The 15766-nt window shown below is 49.5% G+C and overlaps 8 protein-coding genes across 8 annotated transcripts; 3 read left to right on the top strand and 5 right to left on the bottom strand.

Moving 5' to 3' along the window:
- Nucleotides 1–1177: 1177 nt before the first annotated feature.
- Nucleotides 1178–2675, bottom strand: LTR84_010566 (uncharacterized protein; the record flags this gene model as incomplete). The annotated part of the gene is made up of 2 exons (XM_064854102.1): nt 1178–1300; nt 1359–2675. 2 exons carry the CDS (start codon nt 2673–2675, stop codon nt 1178–1180), a joined length of 1440 nt encoding a protein of 479 aa, XP_064700328.1.
- A 1657-nt stretch (nt 2676–4332) lies between these two features.
- LTR84_010565 (uncharacterized protein) lies at nt 4333–5042 on the bottom strand (the record flags this gene model as incomplete). Its single annotated transcript, XM_064854101.1, has 3 exons — nt 4333–4722; nt 4781–4850; nt 4900–5042. The coding sequence occupies 3 exons, from the start codon at nt 5040–5042 to the stop codon at nt 4333–4335; spliced, it is 603 nt and encodes a 200-aa protein (XP_064700327.1).
- Nucleotides 5043–5213: 171 nt separating this feature from the next.
- On the bottom strand, nt 5214–6245 carry LTR84_010564 (uncharacterized protein; the record flags this gene model as incomplete). Its single annotated transcript, XM_064854100.1, has 3 exons — nt 5214–5608; nt 5668–5956; nt 6018–6245. The coding sequence occupies 3 exons, from the start codon at nt 6243–6245 to the stop codon at nt 5214–5216; spliced, it is 912 nt and encodes a 303-aa protein (XP_064700326.1).
- A 1958-nt stretch (nt 6246–8203) lies between these two features.
- Nucleotides 8204–9685, top strand: LTR84_010563 (uncharacterized protein; the record flags this gene model as incomplete). Its single annotated transcript, XM_064854099.1, has 1 exon — nt 8204–9685. The coding sequence occupies one exon, from the start codon at nt 8204–8206 to the stop codon at nt 9683–9685; it is 1482 nt and encodes a 493-aa protein (XP_064700325.1).
- Nucleotides 9686–9945: 260 nt separating this feature from the next.
- Nucleotides 9946–10956, bottom strand: LTR84_010562 (uncharacterized protein; the record flags this gene model as incomplete). Its single annotated transcript, XM_064854098.1, has 1 exon — nt 9946–10956. One exon carries the CDS (start codon nt 10954–10956, stop codon nt 9946–9948), a length of 1011 nt encoding a protein of 336 aa, XP_064700324.1.
- Nucleotides 10957–11330: 374 nt separating this feature from the next.
- On the top strand, nt 11331–11836 carry LTR84_010561 (uncharacterized protein; the record flags this gene model as incomplete). Its single annotated transcript, XM_064854097.1, has 2 exons — nt 11331–11384; nt 11441–11836. 2 exons carry the CDS (start codon nt 11331–11333, stop codon nt 11834–11836), a joined length of 450 nt encoding a protein of 149 aa, XP_064700323.1.
- A 9-nt stretch (nt 11837–11845) lies between these two features.
- On the bottom strand, nt 11846–13054 carry GAL7 (galactose-1-phosphate uridyl transferase; the record flags this gene model as incomplete). Its single annotated transcript, XM_064854096.1, has 1 exon — nt 11846–13054. One exon carries the CDS (start codon nt 13052–13054, stop codon nt 11846–11848), a length of 1209 nt encoding a protein of 402 aa, XP_064700322.1.
- A 1081-nt stretch (nt 13055–14135) lies between these two features.
- Nucleotides 14136–15437, top strand: LTR84_010559 (uncharacterized protein; the record flags this gene model as incomplete). The annotated part of the gene is made up of 3 exons (XM_064854095.1): nt 14136–14183; nt 14283–15168; nt 15307–15437. The coding sequence occupies 3 exons, from the start codon at nt 14136–14138 to the stop codon at nt 15435–15437; spliced, it is 1065 nt and encodes a 354-aa protein (XP_064700321.1).
- Between the last annotated feature and the right edge of the window lie 329 nt (nt 15438–15766).

Raw genomic sequence — 15766 nt, 5'->3', positions numbered from 1 at the left:
GCATGCCACGATTCACTCTCCGCATCTTCATGTCCAGCCCCGGTTGGAAGATGCAAAGAACAGTGAATCCATTGGAAACGACGGAGAGGATATGTGACTATGAGCCGGTTGGAGTTGTCTCGAGATTGAAAATAAGTCACACATCCTTTTCCATCCTGGTCTGGAACCATCCAATGGGGTATTTCGCTCTCGCCACCAAGTGCTTCTGTTGCCTTTTCCACTGGTACAGCAACACGAAAGATAGTGAAGTAGCAGCCGTTCCTCTGTCCGGGCTTACAGCATACCAGGCGTTATTTGAGAACGCCGGAATGTCACCATTAAGTTTCGATACATCGACCAAGGAAATCTCACCTGGCTTGGACCCTCACGAGAACAGGCAAACCCGGCTCCTAGTGACTGGAGCAGCGGGTGGCGTGGGTACTTATATAGTTTAGTTAGCTAAGCTTGCTGGCGCACATATTACCGCTGCGACTAGTTCTAACGAACGTAATGAAGAGCTTTTAGAAGGTCTCGGTGTGGATGAGGTAGTTGAGTATGCGAGTCTGGGCGCTAGCACTGGAAAATATCACATCATCATCGACACTGTCGGAGGACGGCAACTTGAACACTGTTGGAAACTGATCAGGGACGATGGAACGCTCGTTTTCATTGACAGCGCAAGTTACGATTTCGTGGAACAACACCGAAAATTGGGCCTGACGAAAGACAAAGACAAGGTCAAAGCTTTTTTTCATTGTCAGTCCATCCCAAGAAGGGTTGAGAAAGCTATCTACGGCTCTAGAATTGGGCCTTGTCGTGCCGTTTGTGAGCAGTGTATTGCCGTTGGCTGATGCAAGGAAAGCGTACACTCAGTCGGCAGAAAAATCCACTGGGCGCGGAAAGATCGTTTTGATGACTTCGGAAGCAGATGTGGTATTATGATACAAATATATTCCAGTAATTTTGTCCTCCAACAGACATAGTATTTGTCATGGCAGACAACAAAGCCGAAATGGGAGCATGGAATAAAAATGGTTATGAGTGGTCAGACTGAGCCTAGTACCACAGGATCTCCTCGGAGCGACGCTGAGAACGCTCTAAGGCTCACCAGAGCGTAGGGGGAGCGATCTATAAACGACAACTGTCCATGAAGAGCTTGGGGAAGTCGGGTCGGGTTTCGAACTCTAGTAACCATGCTTTATTGCGGCGAGAATTTAGTGAAGTCGAGGAAGTCGCTTTCACCCGACCAGACATTCGCCACATCCAAAGAGTACATATTCCAACCTTCATAATCAAATTCATCTGCTTGGAAAGACTCCAACTGGGAGACATGTCAGAATACTTCTATGACCTCGAAAACAATCAGAAAGAAAGCTTACTTGAGGTATTGAAACAGTGCTCGCATTCATGTCGAGGTCCTCTTGAGGATTCGAAGAGCCCATTCGCGTGGCAGGCTTGGACCTGGCCTTGCCCACGACTTCTCGTGCAAGACGGGCAGCCTCACGAGAAAAGGACGCACCCAGCTCCAGGGAAGTCAGATACTCCATATGGCTGAAGTGGCCCGCAGCAATGTCCAACAACGACAGGTCAGCCTGCACAGTTGGGCTATTCGGTGAGTTCACCACGAATACAAAAAGACTGGTAAAAGCAGACATGGGGAAATAGAATGTTGCCCAAGCAGGAAGTCCTGCATTCAGTTCCATGGCTTTGAACATGAGAATTATGCCTCTTGCCGCTTCCGCTACCTGAGTAGCTTTATTCGCCGCCTGCAGGCGAAATAATGGGTCACTATCAATATTGAGGAATGCACTTAACCAGGGACATGTGAAGACCGTGAAGACAGCCTGGATTCCGGCGTAATAGGCGAAATGAAGGTACGTGATGTGGAGAGGTCGCACATTAGGTGGTAATCGTTCTGGCTTGATTGGCTGCCCAACTGCAAAGCCGTCCCCCATGCTTTCTCGCCATATTTCGATCTGCTCTTTGCTTTCGTTCATTGTTTGAACGAACTGAGTCGCATCCTGCCGAATTGTGGCGACTGAAGTAATGCGACGGTGTATTTGTGCCGTATATTGACCTATTTTGATGGCGTGCTTGAAAAAGGCCACATTGATGGTGCTACCTGGTGGAGCTTGATCCGGGATATTACAGCTTATGTTGGCATCGTTGATGAAGGACGGACGACCTGAACGAAACGAGACTTTATTTTCGCAGCAGTAAATCGCCCACCATAACCAATTTCGATGCATGACCTCGACGGGGGACAACTGCAGAGCCTTGGACGGTTGTCGATGTAATCCTCTAGCCTGTGCTAAACCAACGGTATTTGCGCACATCATGTACTCAAAATATTGATTTCCGGTGCTGTCAGCGTAGAACATCATTGCTGTGAGGGCACGTACGGCCTCTAGAGTTGGTGGGCCATACATGAGATCAGTTTGTACTTGAAATGCCCGGTAGAAATATCGAAATGCTTCGGCTTGTGCTTGTGCATATTTGACCGACTGCTCTCTTAAGAGCAATTGTCGACAACCAGCGGCATATATTGTGTTTCGAAGCGCGTACCAAGCAATGTCCTCTGTAACATCTTTCGAATCTTGCTCAAAATGCGCCCTTAAGCGGTCTTCGAAATGCGGTCGGTGTACTATTCCGAAAATTGCTTCAAAGCAATGGTCGAAAAAAGCCGATGTGTACATCCAAGCTGTTTCGAAGTCCGGCTCGTCACTATTTGAGCAGGATAAGGGATATTTTGGTCGCCAATTCCTATTCCATGCGGTGGCAAGGCTTTGTGCACTTTTGGCAAAATCTGTTGACCCCGTTCTTTCAGTTAGCCATGCTATGCCAGGCTCTGAGCAGATTGACAACCATGAGGCTGGCCCTGTATCGTTCAAAACGTCAGCACTCTTGGGTCCTCGATCTTGACACTGCCTAGAACACATCAAATCTCAACGAAATTCTCGCCACCAACATTGATGTTCTTCAGGACAGGATAGACTAGGATGGCATGTAGAAGAGCCTAACCCACCGTGGTGTTCCCATATTCGACTCTTTGGAGGAGCATTGTATTCTCCTTCGTCATTCATCAAATCCACTGTGTTTTGGTCATGAATAGATGTAACTTGACATGCTATATCTGTCGATAGGGACCTTATATTGCCATTCCAGGAGTCGGGGCTGTATATAGGTACCGAATGCTGAGCTGGAACCGTCTGTGCCGCCACGAAATGCGTAGAGCGGGTATCTTTTGATGGAGAAACTAGATCTTGACTAACCAGCAGGCTTGAGTGGACATTCTGCACAACCTCAGATTGGCTTGGGTGATCTCCCTCCACAGTCGGTGGAACGGACGCGAAGCTCTGGTCGAGTTTATTGTCCACCTCTGGCTGTCTAGCCACGGATTGTGGCGCTTGGGGTGGACAAGATGCCTGAAGAAGGGTTTCTATTCTGGATAAGCGCTCCTTGACATTGTTTTGCACTCGTTGCTTCTTGTGGTCTCCCCTCCCCCTTTTCGGAGGCGGATAAAAGCAGGTTTCGCTCTTGACGACACAGTTCGTGCAAGGAGTTGAGCCATCGCACCTCACTTTGCGCTGACGGCAATGTGCACACGCTCTGGTACGGTTTGGAACAGGGCTAGCATCTGCCATATCGTGAAAACCCTCATGAGACCAGACTCCCAAGTTGTTATGGAAAGCAGAAGGGCTTTGAGAGGAACCTCATCGGAGATATGGTAGAACCGTAATACCCGCATATTGCACTCAGAAACTGAAGAGGAGGCGCTAAGCCCCATCTCTTGAGTGGGCAGTGCGGGTTTGAAGTCGCTTAGCTGAACATCATCTCCGAACTGTTCTAGCTAGATGCGAAACGTGGAGATTGGCATGTCATTGTAAGAGAGGTAAGTGCTTAGTAGTTGACTGTTTGAGGTCACTTTACTCGGTGTACGGAGTTTATTCGCATATCCGAACTCCGGTGAATGCGGGGGAAATTTCAAAGTTCTCAGTGCACTCAAGCAAGCACCGATCTCTGTTGTTACTACTACTCACTAGTATGGCATAGCCTGTCTCATGACGATTTCGTTCCACGTGCAATGGATTTGGTACCGTCCCGTTTAATTCAGATTCTGTGATGGCGTGCATGACATCTTGCACATTATGTTTCGGTACTGTGATTCCTCGTCTTGTCTGGCAGGCCGATCCAGATACGTGGTATCTTCGATAATGATCATCTTTATATACTCTGTATCTTCCATTGATCTGTGTAACCAGACATCTAGCCTCTAGTACAGACTCCGAGAATACGACAGGTCTGAGCTATCAAATAATCGTCTAAACATACTAGCAACCATATTTAACAGCTCTAGAAGCCAGTGGCGAACCCGCCCGATCCCTTGTCGCCATCTCCATTCGCATCCTCATGAGCCACAATTCCATTTGCGGCAGAAGCAGAAAGAGCTATCGCAGGCGTCGTGTTCTGCGATGGAGACTTCTTGGGTCTCTTAGTGTGGTTGAGAATGGGCGGCACGTCAACATTGTCCAAATACGCTGTCGTCGCACCATTCTCGATCTGAGCTACAGTAAGTCCATTGCCTAGCCAAGAAAGGATATTGTCGCGAGCATCTTCCATATGGACGTAAGTGAAATCTTCGTATCTCGGATTGAGGAGAGCTTGTTGAGCATGAGTGTTAGAACCTGGCCACAACCCAACGACTTTGCCGTCATCTTGATTTCTCTTGAACCAAGAACGGCACTACTCGAAGAGTTAGCAACCAGTGGTATCACTCTCTCCATGAAGTCAACACTCTTACTTTGTAAGTGAAGATTGTTTTCGCAAAGTATTTCTCCACTTGCTGCGAAAATGACTCCAGTGCTTCCTGTCTACGCAATTTGAGTACGATTAACATTGAAGAATGTTCCCTCAACTTACCGAACTTCCATAGAAAGAATATGCTCCCGCTGCATCTTGGATATACATTTGATCATATACTCGGCGATATATTCCAGTGTAGCGATGAACGAGCCGGAAGGCGGTCCGCCGTTCGGACCAAGGTAAAGAAAGAAGTTTGGCATCTTGGAAACACAAATCGATAGGTAAGCTTGAGGAGTCGGGTCCCACATAGCCTGCAATGAGGTACCACCTCTTCCAAATATAGGTGTGGAACCTGCATTAAAAGAACTATTTTACACAGTTAGCATTCACAATTACCCAGTAAAAGCTGTATGCTCCAAGGAGTGGGCATACTAATTGAAGCCAGTAGCATAGATAATGGCGTCGACTTCGTGGAAATCTCCATTGTCGTCGTAAAGCCCAGTCTCGGTAACTCTGCTGACACCCGTGTTGACGACTTCAACGTTGTCTTCCACGAGCGCTTCCAAGTACCCGGGGCCTGGCGTAATTCGTCGACAGCCTGGTGGGTAGGCTGAACCTGGGCACATGGCCTCATAGAGCCATGGTTTCTTCTTGAGCTTTTCTTTCATTGAAGCTTGGCATAATGTCCAGAAATGCTTCTGTATTTCTGTGTCACGCATGGTGACCAATGCAACTTGGTTAATACCAGCTTCGATCTTGTGGCGGTACGCAAGATAAGCGCCGGGATCTTCCGCGAACAAATTCTTCTGCTCCTCCGTGTGAATGACTGTCTCGTATCAGTGATAGCACAACCAAATGTAAGCAGACAGTTTAGTGGTCTCATACCATTATCAGGCTCATCCTTTGAAACCCCGACGGGCGAGATCCACATCTTGTTCCTCACAAAATGAACCACACGTTTGGCTTTGGGCTGGATCTTGGGCAAGATCTGGATACCACTTGAACCTGCGCCTAGTAGCGCGACTGTTTTATCCGTCCAATCGAAAGTCTCATCCCATTTAGCCGAGTGCATATATGGTCCCTGAAAATCATGCAAGCCAGGAATTTCTGGCCAATCCCACTGGTTCAAATTGCCAGTACCCTTCAAAAGTACGTCCGCAATGTCAATTTTGACCTTACCACATTATCAGCTGCATGCTGGAAATATCCCAAGACCGCCATTCATGAACACCTACCTGCTGTGTTTCAAGATCTTTCAAAGTGATAATCCATTTGTGGTCTGTTTCGTTCCACTCTGCAGATTCGAAACGATGGCGAAAGCGAACATATTTTTCCACGTCGTATTTCCATGCAACATCCTTCAAGTACTCATGTATCTCACCGCCTTCAGCGTAGAAACGTGACCAGTTGGGGTTGTTAGCGAAATTGAATTGGTAGGCATGAGCGGGTATATCTGAATACATATTAGTTGTGTACTCTGTCCAAATAGGTGGGTGACACACCGCATCCTACTCCCGGGTATCTCAATTACCACCCTCAAGTTAGCCATTATGCATCGGTCTTGTTCAGGAGTACCAACCTATTCTCGAACCATACTCCTCCTATGTCAGAGTTTTTGTCGTAAATCACCAGCTCGAGGTTGCGAAGACGTTGTGGAAATCGAATTGCGGTCAAGATGCCAGCAAAACCAGCTCCAATGCAAACCACCTTTATTGGGCGCCCTGCATCGATAGGACGCTCGATGAGTTCTTGGTCGGATAGCATCTTTTGTATCACACTTCCTGCCGTGTTAGAACGAGGTATACTCAACGTTTGACATACACCCTGAATAAAGATCTATCGTGTGAGCACGTCGTTCCTTGAAGAGTTCGGAATAATGCTGGATGAGCTAAACTCATATTTCAATCTCATTTGAATTTATAGCTCGAAGGATCTCATGCTTCTAGAATACACGAATTGTGGAGAGCAATAACGCAGCCATGCAAACATGTTGTCTATCGGCTTCGGCATACCTGTTCAAACATCCGGAGGCCGACCATATCTTTCGTCGTCCTCGCAACGCGCGATCATTGTCAACTCTCGGTCACGGACCATTAATACATGATCTCGATGAAACCACAACCTAGTCTCGGTACCCCGAACCCACAGGCCTGGGGTGAGTGCCATTAACACAGTCTGGTGCCCCGTGGAGATGAAGCCCGGACATAGTAATCTAAGCACCCTTTAACCCCGCTTCTCCATGCGCAGAGCGTGTGAAGGCGGAAGCTGCTCGAAGCATCAATCTTGCCATATTCACCTGCAATCACTTTGACACTGGATTCATTGTGTTTGTTGGCCATCATGTAATGAAATGCTTTGTGGTTTTAAGGTATTATGTTCTCGATTGATGGTAGATGCTGCGGTTCAAGGCCGATAGTTCACCATGATCATACGATACTCGCTATGAAGCTTACAGCATCAGGTACGATGGCCGAAGAGTGCGGATACAGTGCTATAGCTCGGTCGGATATTGAATAACCAAGCAAAAATGGGCGGACGACGAGCTCCCACATCCACGTGGTGTCCGCTGGGAACTCTCAGAGAAACAGGCTAGCTGTCTCTGAGTGCCAGGAGGAGCTCAACAACGCTGTGATCCTCTCACGAACGACGCGTCGAAGTCCCGAAAATCATTCTCTGCATCTCACGAAACACCCAACATGCAGCCCCAGTACGCGGGAAGAAAGTGGCGCCCCTTTCATGTACGCCCACGAGGGAGAATGGATTAGTCCTCCGTTCTCCTACCCGACCGAAGTTTACGGTGTTAGAGTATGAAGAATACGGTAAGTTCGGGGGCTGTGAGCTTGTGTTAAGCTGTTGTTGCATCTACGACGAGGCTACGTGGCCAAGGGGGTGACCACCAGTGTTTAGGTGTCGGATTTGCGTGGTCCTGAGTTGAGCAATTGAACTCGATGTTATGAATCCACAAGATGAAATGCCATGGTCAAGTGAAGAGCATACCATTGTAAAGGAATCAGACAAACACCGAATTGTTGATCGAATCGGTACTCTTCCGCTCGTTACCCGACCGCTGTAGTCAGCCTCGGGGTACGACGTACAACTAAATCCACGAGCAGGTTTAACTCCGAGCTTTGCCAAGCCTGGGACAACAGCCTTAGCACCGCTACAAGCATTTTGGCCTGTGACTCTAAATGGGGAGGTAGATATCTCCGGGCATTTCTCCATATGGGACGTCGGGGTATTGAGGTATTGAGGCAGGGGGTTAGGGTGTAGTATAGGTGGGGAAGGGTATTAACCCATCAGTCGCTCGAGTATGTAACTAGAGGGAGTCTCGATTATGAACGTCAAGAAGTTCAGAAACTCTGAAGATAGTTTCTAAGATCTTGAAATCCAGAATATCTTCAACTAGGAGTAGACTCTCACAATGCCACTTCTAAAACACACAGACGGCATGAACGTCGTCCCGATCTATGTCGATGGAAAGACGTTACCCATCGATCCAACTCGGCTGATAACAGTGCGGTCTGCGCACGAGCAGCGAGACATCCACTACGCCCAAGGGGCGACAGCAGAGATCGCTCGTGACGCTGCAGCCGTAGCATACCGGACATTCAAAGACTGGAGGAACACGACATACCATTTCCGTCGAGATCTGCTGCTGCGCGTCGCACAGAACATCGAGACTCGCTCGGACAACTTCATCGCTCTACAACGCCAGGAGACATCCTGTGCGGAGTCCTGGGCCCGTTTCAATGTCGGGCTCGCTTGTCGAGCAATACGCGAGATCGCATCGCAGATATCGGCCGAGTGTACTGGTGAACTACCGCCGGGTGAAAATAATGCTTCATTCTGTATGGTTTTCAAAGAGGCTGTAGGTCCAGTATTGGCCATTGCGCCGTGGAACGCAAGTATGGTGTTGGCGACCAGAGCCCTCGCGGCGCCAATTGGAGCGGGTTGCACGGTGGTGTTCAAAGCTTCAGAGCTCTCTCCAGGGGTTCACCACGCTCTGCTGGAAGCTTTTGTCGAAGCGGGTCTGCCAAATGGTGTGCTCAATCAACTCCAAGCTCGACGAGAGGACTCCTCTGCAGTGACGGAGGCGCTGATAGCAGATCCCGCTATTCGAAAGGTAGAATTTACTGGGAGTGCGACCGTTGGGGCGATAATCGGACAGCTGGCTTCGAAGTACCTCAAACCTGTGCTCATGGAGCTGGGCGGCAAGGCTCCAGCAATAGTATTGAAAGATGCGGATCTTGAACGAGCAGCACAGCTATGTGCCATCGGTGCCTTTCTCCACCACGGACAGATATGCATGTCGACTGAGCGAATAATCGTGGTTCGAGAGGTCGCCGATGAATTTTCGGTCGCACTGAAAAAAGCGGTAGAGCGTCAGCACGCTGAAGGTGCAGGATCCGCAGTATCAATAGGGGTCGCCAAACGTGCCCACTCACTGGTGGGCGAGGCTATGAAGAATGGAGCGACATTCGTAGCTGGTAGCAACCAGTGGAATGGAAGCACCGATGCCTCTCTTGAACCCACAGTCATTACTGGTGTGACTTCGAAAGATACCATATACAACGAGGAGACGTTTGGTCCATCAGCAACTCTTTATGTTGTGGAAAATGAAGACGAAGCTGTCAAATTAGCAAACGATACCGCATATGGCCTGAATGCTGCGGTGCATAGCAAGGACATGTTTGCAGCTCTCAGAGTGGCAAGACAATTGGAATGTGGTCAAGTTCATATCGGTACACTTACGGAGTATGATGAAGCGGCAGCACCCATCGGTGGTGTGAAAGGAAGTGGTTGGGGACGAAATAATGGGAAGTATGCTTTGAGGGAATTTTTGGTGACCAAAACGATATCGTTCCATGATCCAGCCGCTCAAGCAGGGTTTGGTGTTCATTGAATTCTTTGACAGGTGGCCACTATGGGTATATGAAGCATCCGCATAGCATTTCGATTTAGGATACAGAGTGAGGTAACGGGACAAGGCCACTATGAATACATATCTCGTCTCTTTGGTCGACCCAACAATAACATGGAAGTCTTAGAACATGAACATCTCTAAGCCTTGGGTTTCGGTGCGAGGATCTAATGCATTGCTGCTGATAATCCTCTCTGCATTTGCCTGTGTTGGCATTATGGGGAGGTGTGGTGTATAAAAGTTCAAGCAGCCTTCTTGCCCTGAGCCTTTTCACGCTCTGCTTTTCTCAAAGCCCGCTTTCTGATGTCAATATGCATTTTCTTGTTAATTGACAATAGGATGCTGCTGAAAGGACCTAATAGACCCGTCATAAGCGAGGCGATAAGAGCATGACTCCAATATGGACTGCCGCTGTGGGTGAATCCAATACTTCCACCTCGTCGACCAATCTTGCCCAAAGTGGATCTGACAAAGGCTTTCTCCGTAGGCACCTGCCAATTGGCACGCCTGATCTTCGACATGGCAGAGGTTACAAGATAGGAGTGAACGAAGTAGACATCCACACCCTTTGATGAAAGCTCTGAGGCCAAAGCATTGGACCACTGCTGAAGGAAAGCCTTGGAGCCGGAATAAGTAGCCAAGAGGGGAGTGGGGGCCAATCCACCAAAAGATCCCATGGTCAAGATGAGGCCTCTCTTCTGCGGTAGGATGCTTGGGAGGATTGTCTGTGTAGCTCTGAGCGTTCCCAAGCAATTAATGTTGATGATATTGGTAAGCTCGTTCACTGGTGTTTCAGCAAATTCCACTGGGATTGAGTGGCTCTGTCCGACAGAATTGATCAGGATGGAGACTTGTTTGCCCTGTACAAGAGAAGCTAAAGCGGCATAATCGGAGTCTCGATTCTGAGAGAAATCCATAGCCAACGTTTCGACCGAAACGTTAGGCGAGGCGGATTTGATTTGAGTCTTCAGTGCATCCAACTTGGACGCTGTGCGTGATACCAAAATCACATTGTAACCCTTTTTTGCCAGTTGAGATGCAAACTCTTTCCCAATTCCATCACTGGCTCCTGTAACTACGGCCCATGTTCCTTTGGCACCGAATTTGGAGAGTGATTGGCCAGGTAGCACGAATGTACTGAGGATGACCCGAAGGATTGTCCATGAAACGGACACGGCTGTGAGGGCACCAATTCCTAAGAGGATCGCGGACGGTATGGATTGCTGGCCAAGTGGCCCAAGATCAAGTGTCATTCTGTCGCCGCTGAGGGATGCTTTAAGATGTCACTTTAGAGAGGCCTTGACACAGATTTGTGTACAGAATCTTCGCGTGTGAAATATGACCGTCCTGGATGTGGTGATAGTTGTTGAGAGACAGTCAGCCTGCGGAGGAAATCATGTTGGGGAAATTATATACAGATGTCTGACAGAGACAATCGCGCTGATCCAGCTGGCACATTTCTGGTGGCCCGGTGCAGCATAGACAAAAACTACTTTTTGTCTGACGGGCAGCATCCGTTCCAAAATAAAATTAATTCAATCCGCAAAGCAAAAGTATGTCGACATTCACTGCGTTCACTGTCGGTCTACCATCTCAAAAAGAGTAATTGATATTGCAGTAGCACAACATGTCTTCTCTTCTTCCTCAATCTGAAGGCTATCTGCCACTGTACATCCTCCTTGTGAGTATCCTCATTGGATTCCCCAATATCATGCGTTTCTAATCCCTATGTCGCAGGTTGGGGTCACCGCCTTCGGAAATGCCATTCAATGCTATAACACCATGTCTTACACCCGCCGTCTTTACCCTGGCCAGGTTACCACAAAAGCCAAATCTGCAGCTACCTCCTCCGATACCGCTTCCACCTCCCCGGCCACACCTCTTTCTTCGAGAACCTTCGGAACTTGGACACTTGCCGTGGGAATAGTGAGGATCTTTGCTGCATATCACATCAATGAGGCGTCGTGGTACCAGATGCAGATGCTGACCAACGTCGTCGGCTTGTTCCACTTTGGAATGGAAGCGTTCGTTTATAAAACCAGTCGCCCATCTGGTCCGTGGTTGGCACCCGTCATCGTGGCCACCATTGGAGAGGTCTGGAGCATCGCACAGTATAGTTACTATGTGAGATGAATGTTCAGATCATGGTGTCTGCTTGTCGTGTGCAGGTGAATTCTCGACCTGGGTTCCTGTGCCGTTCAACTTTTTCCTGTACAATTCCCCTCCGCAGTCCCTTAGCCTGACGGTCGCTTGTTCCGGAGTGATGTCTCTCTGTGGCTCGGCCATCATCTCATAACCGACCAAGAATTTGCGGACAGTGGCGCTCCGCAGCAGTGGCGGGTAGAAGTGGAGGTGGAGACTGGCACACTCGAATTCCTCATCTGTACCGTCTAGTGGAGCTTGATGAATGCCCATGCTATAGGGAAAGCTGGTCTCAAACAGATTGTCATATCTTCGAGTAACCTCTGCGATTGCTTCGGCTAGATGGAGCTGCTCTTGCTCGTTCAATTCAATCAACGAACGGAAATGCTTGACTGGGAGAATCATGGTCTCGAACGGCCAGGTTGCCCACCAAGGGCAGACAACCAGGAAGGTGTCGTTCTGGAACACGATCCGCTCCTGTTTTTCAAGCTCTAGTCGAGCATAATCCACGAGTAGATGTAACCCGCCTTGTTCACGGTGGTATTTCCGTAGATTCTCCAACTCCAGGCCAGGCTCTTCGGGCATGGTCGTCGTAGTCCAGATCTGTCCATGAGGGTGAGGGTTCGAACATCCCATCGCGGCACCTTTGTTCTCAAAGATCTGCATCCATCTGTACTGTTCGTGCGGCGTGCTGACACTGGCCTGTGGGCTCGAGACTGGGAGATGTGTCGGTTTTGCCAAAGCTGCTAGCGGCGACTTGGGCGACAAATGCGCCGTGTAGATCTCTGTCCATGTCTTGATAATCGGAACGATTTCCTTGGGCGACATATCGGCCAATGTGACATTATGAGCAGCGTTAAAGGTCAAGACGTAGCATTTTCCCTTGACCGGCTCGGCCTTGAGCAGTAAGCTCGCAAGACTTCCCGGCTCGTTGGGGGAAGTATATTCCGCCTGGGACTCCTTTACGGCGCTGTAGTCGTTGACGAAGGTGTACGTGTTTTCGTACTTGTCGTTACGATCCCCCGACGCTCTTTCGTTTCCTGGACAGAGATAACATTTCGGATCGTACACTGGGAGGTCGATAACACCGGGGTCTTCCTGTGCTCCTTGCCATGGTCTCTTGGTGCGGTGGGGTGAGACCAAGACGTGGCTCCCACGGAGCGGGTTATATCGTCGGTGAGAGATATCGTCGAGTATCTTGTCGGGCATCGTGACCAGAAAAATATATATCAATTGGTGGTTTGGTTCTTTGTCGTTGGTGCTTGAGCTTTGTGGTAGACTTGTCAATTCTCTCAACGTTGACTCATGCGTTTTATATATAGTGGATGTCTATATTCGAAGTCAATTAATCATGCGAACGCTGTGGCGCACGCTGGAAAGACTCTGAATGTCACAGGATAGTATTAGGGATTGGAAAAAGCGCGGCGGGAAACCATTGCGGAAAACCGAAAAGCTCGGTGATATTCGATAATCGCGTTTGGTTCTGGGAATGGGCGGATGTCAAACTGGGTTAATGCAACCTTTGTGGATACTAGCTTCTAAGATAAGTTGCATACACAGGTAGGTGGATTATAATCTACATTTATATATTTTGTTATCCCGGTGGTTGTTACGCTGTTGCTCACTTGCTCTCCCTCCTGAATCCTGAGACGCCTGAGGCAAGGTGGGGGGCTCGGGCCTAATCACCCCGCGATATCTTAAGGCACTTTTGCCTTGAGGGGCTTCAACTTTTTGGACTGGTGACGTCGATGCAACCATCGGCGGGATGGATGGCCTTGGAGCCGTCAGTTCAACAATGATTGCTTAATAGCCTCGACCACGGGCACCCTTAGGCGGCCTTAGTCCCCGTGTGGAGTCGACGATAGTCCTATGATGGCGCTTACAGGCCACAACCCCAGCCTTAAACTTAACTAACATGACTCCACACCCAGTCCGGCGTCATACGTACATCTTTGCTAGACGAGAAGCGAAATCGGCGGGATGATAAGAACCAAAACCCTCAGATGACATGATTCCGATTCAAAGTTCATCAATTATATCCGGCGGACGTCGGATTTTCATCTTTCTTTTCTGAATCAACGAGTAATCATTTAATTAAAAGTTCGTTTTTGTATGGTATATCCCATCAAATAAAGGTCTTCACTTCTCACGGTGCGAGGCCATGTATCGTCGTCGGGTCCTAAATTAGGTCGTGTTCAACACCAAAGATACCACCAACCTTAGATATACATACCTAGGTATTTCAACCCACGGGTTCAGGGCGCAGGTCGCCCTCCAGTTCGAGCAAAAGATGCAAAACCAACCGGATCTAGCTACTCTGGAAGACCTACCAAACGAGGTATGAGATCTCAATTCCCAGTGCACTCCCGGTGCGCGACAGGCTCCTTCATACTTCTGCGAGAAAAGCACTCTTCTTATTGCTCCCAAAAAACCACAGATCCTAGTGACCATCCTCTCGACCTTCCCCACGAACCACCTCCTGGTATGGGTGATCGTGTCACGACGCTTCCACTCCCTAATTCTCCGCATCCTACACTTCCGACTCCTCCTCGCGGCGGCCCTCCCCGACTGCAAACTCATCCTGGAAGCCTACCACCCAAGCCGCACCTCCGCCGGCAACGCCTACCTGTACTGCACGTACCTAGGCACGGACGGGCTGAGCTCGAAGCACGAAGGCGAAGGCAGCCTGTACGCGGACTGCGCGGGCGAGGAAGGACGGTTCGCGAAACTCGGCGCCCTGTACAGCCGATTCCGGCCGGAGCGGCCGACGGTGACGGCGTCGATGCCGCTGCGACGCATCGCGGGCATCGCGCCCGCGCAGTCGCTCGCCGGCGAGACCACCCAACCCATCTACGCGGACAGCGGCGACGGCGGGTCGACCAAGGTCGCGCACGTCCTGAACCTCGATGCCGACGAGCTGTTCGGCCAGTTCTGCGCCTATCCCCAATTGGTGCGCTTCGGCCCTCGCAGGGGCGTCTTCCTCAGCAGTTCCCATATCGTCCAGCATGGCCAGGGCGTCATGCGCGTCTGGAAGCACTGGTTGCAGGATCGCGCCCTGGAGTTGTGGCATCAGCAACAACAGCAAGAGCAACAGCAAGAGCAAGAGCAGCAGGAGAACGGACAGGATCCAGGACAAGCCCACCTCATTAGGTCGGCCACGATGAGTTGTCCGACTATAGGTGCGGATAAGAATATCCTGTGGACGGACTATAAAAAGAACGTCGGCTTGAGGGTCGCCGTACGAGAACGTGAGGGCCGGCTGTACGGCAAGACGCCCGACGAGTATAACGACTCGCCGATGAGTTTCCTCATCGAGATTCAAGGTAGGCAGGCACTATCTTTGGCGCCTTACCAGAAAAGACATACCTTTTGCTTCCCCTCGCATGTCATTTTAAAAGAAACTTAAAGCCGAACATAAATTGGAAGATTGACCGACTAACTGACGGGTGCACCCTATACAGAACTGGTAGTTCGAACGACACACCTCATGCTCGCAGTGGAGACATTTATACAGGACCAGGAGAAACGAACAGGTAAAACTCTCGTGTTTGGCAATTTCGCCACCGCTGCAGCCTTGCCTACGGGCACGTGAGGAGGTGGCAATGGTTATCTTTTATTCATCTCCTTTATTTTGACGACGGACGCTCACGCGCCCCGTGAGCATTGGAATCATATGATTCATATACCCCACCCATGTAACGATAGATGTTTCCTCATCAAGCTGCTGCGTTTTGTTCAGATAACGAGGAATGGAGGCTAGGATGGGATGAGACATTCTTGTCCACTTTCTCTACCTTGAGTTGGGTCCTTGTCGTTCTTCAGAGCTAGTACGATCCGAGTGGCCTGCATCTGCGATCTGGTCGGCCAGAGCGTAACTTCTCTGTGTCAAGAACTGGAGCATTCTCGACAGTGCCGACCATT

Source organism: Exophiala bonariae (assembly GCF_035927105.1).
Source record: "Exophiala bonariae strain CCFEE 5792 chromosome Unknown scaffold_45, whole genome shotgun sequence".
NCBI lineage: Eukaryota > Fungi > Ascomycota > Eurotiomycetes > Chaetothyriales > Herpotrichiellaceae > Exophiala > Exophiala bonariae.
The sequence above is the reverse complement of the archived record's forward strand: the minus strand, read 5'-3'. Positions and strand labels throughout refer to the sequence as shown.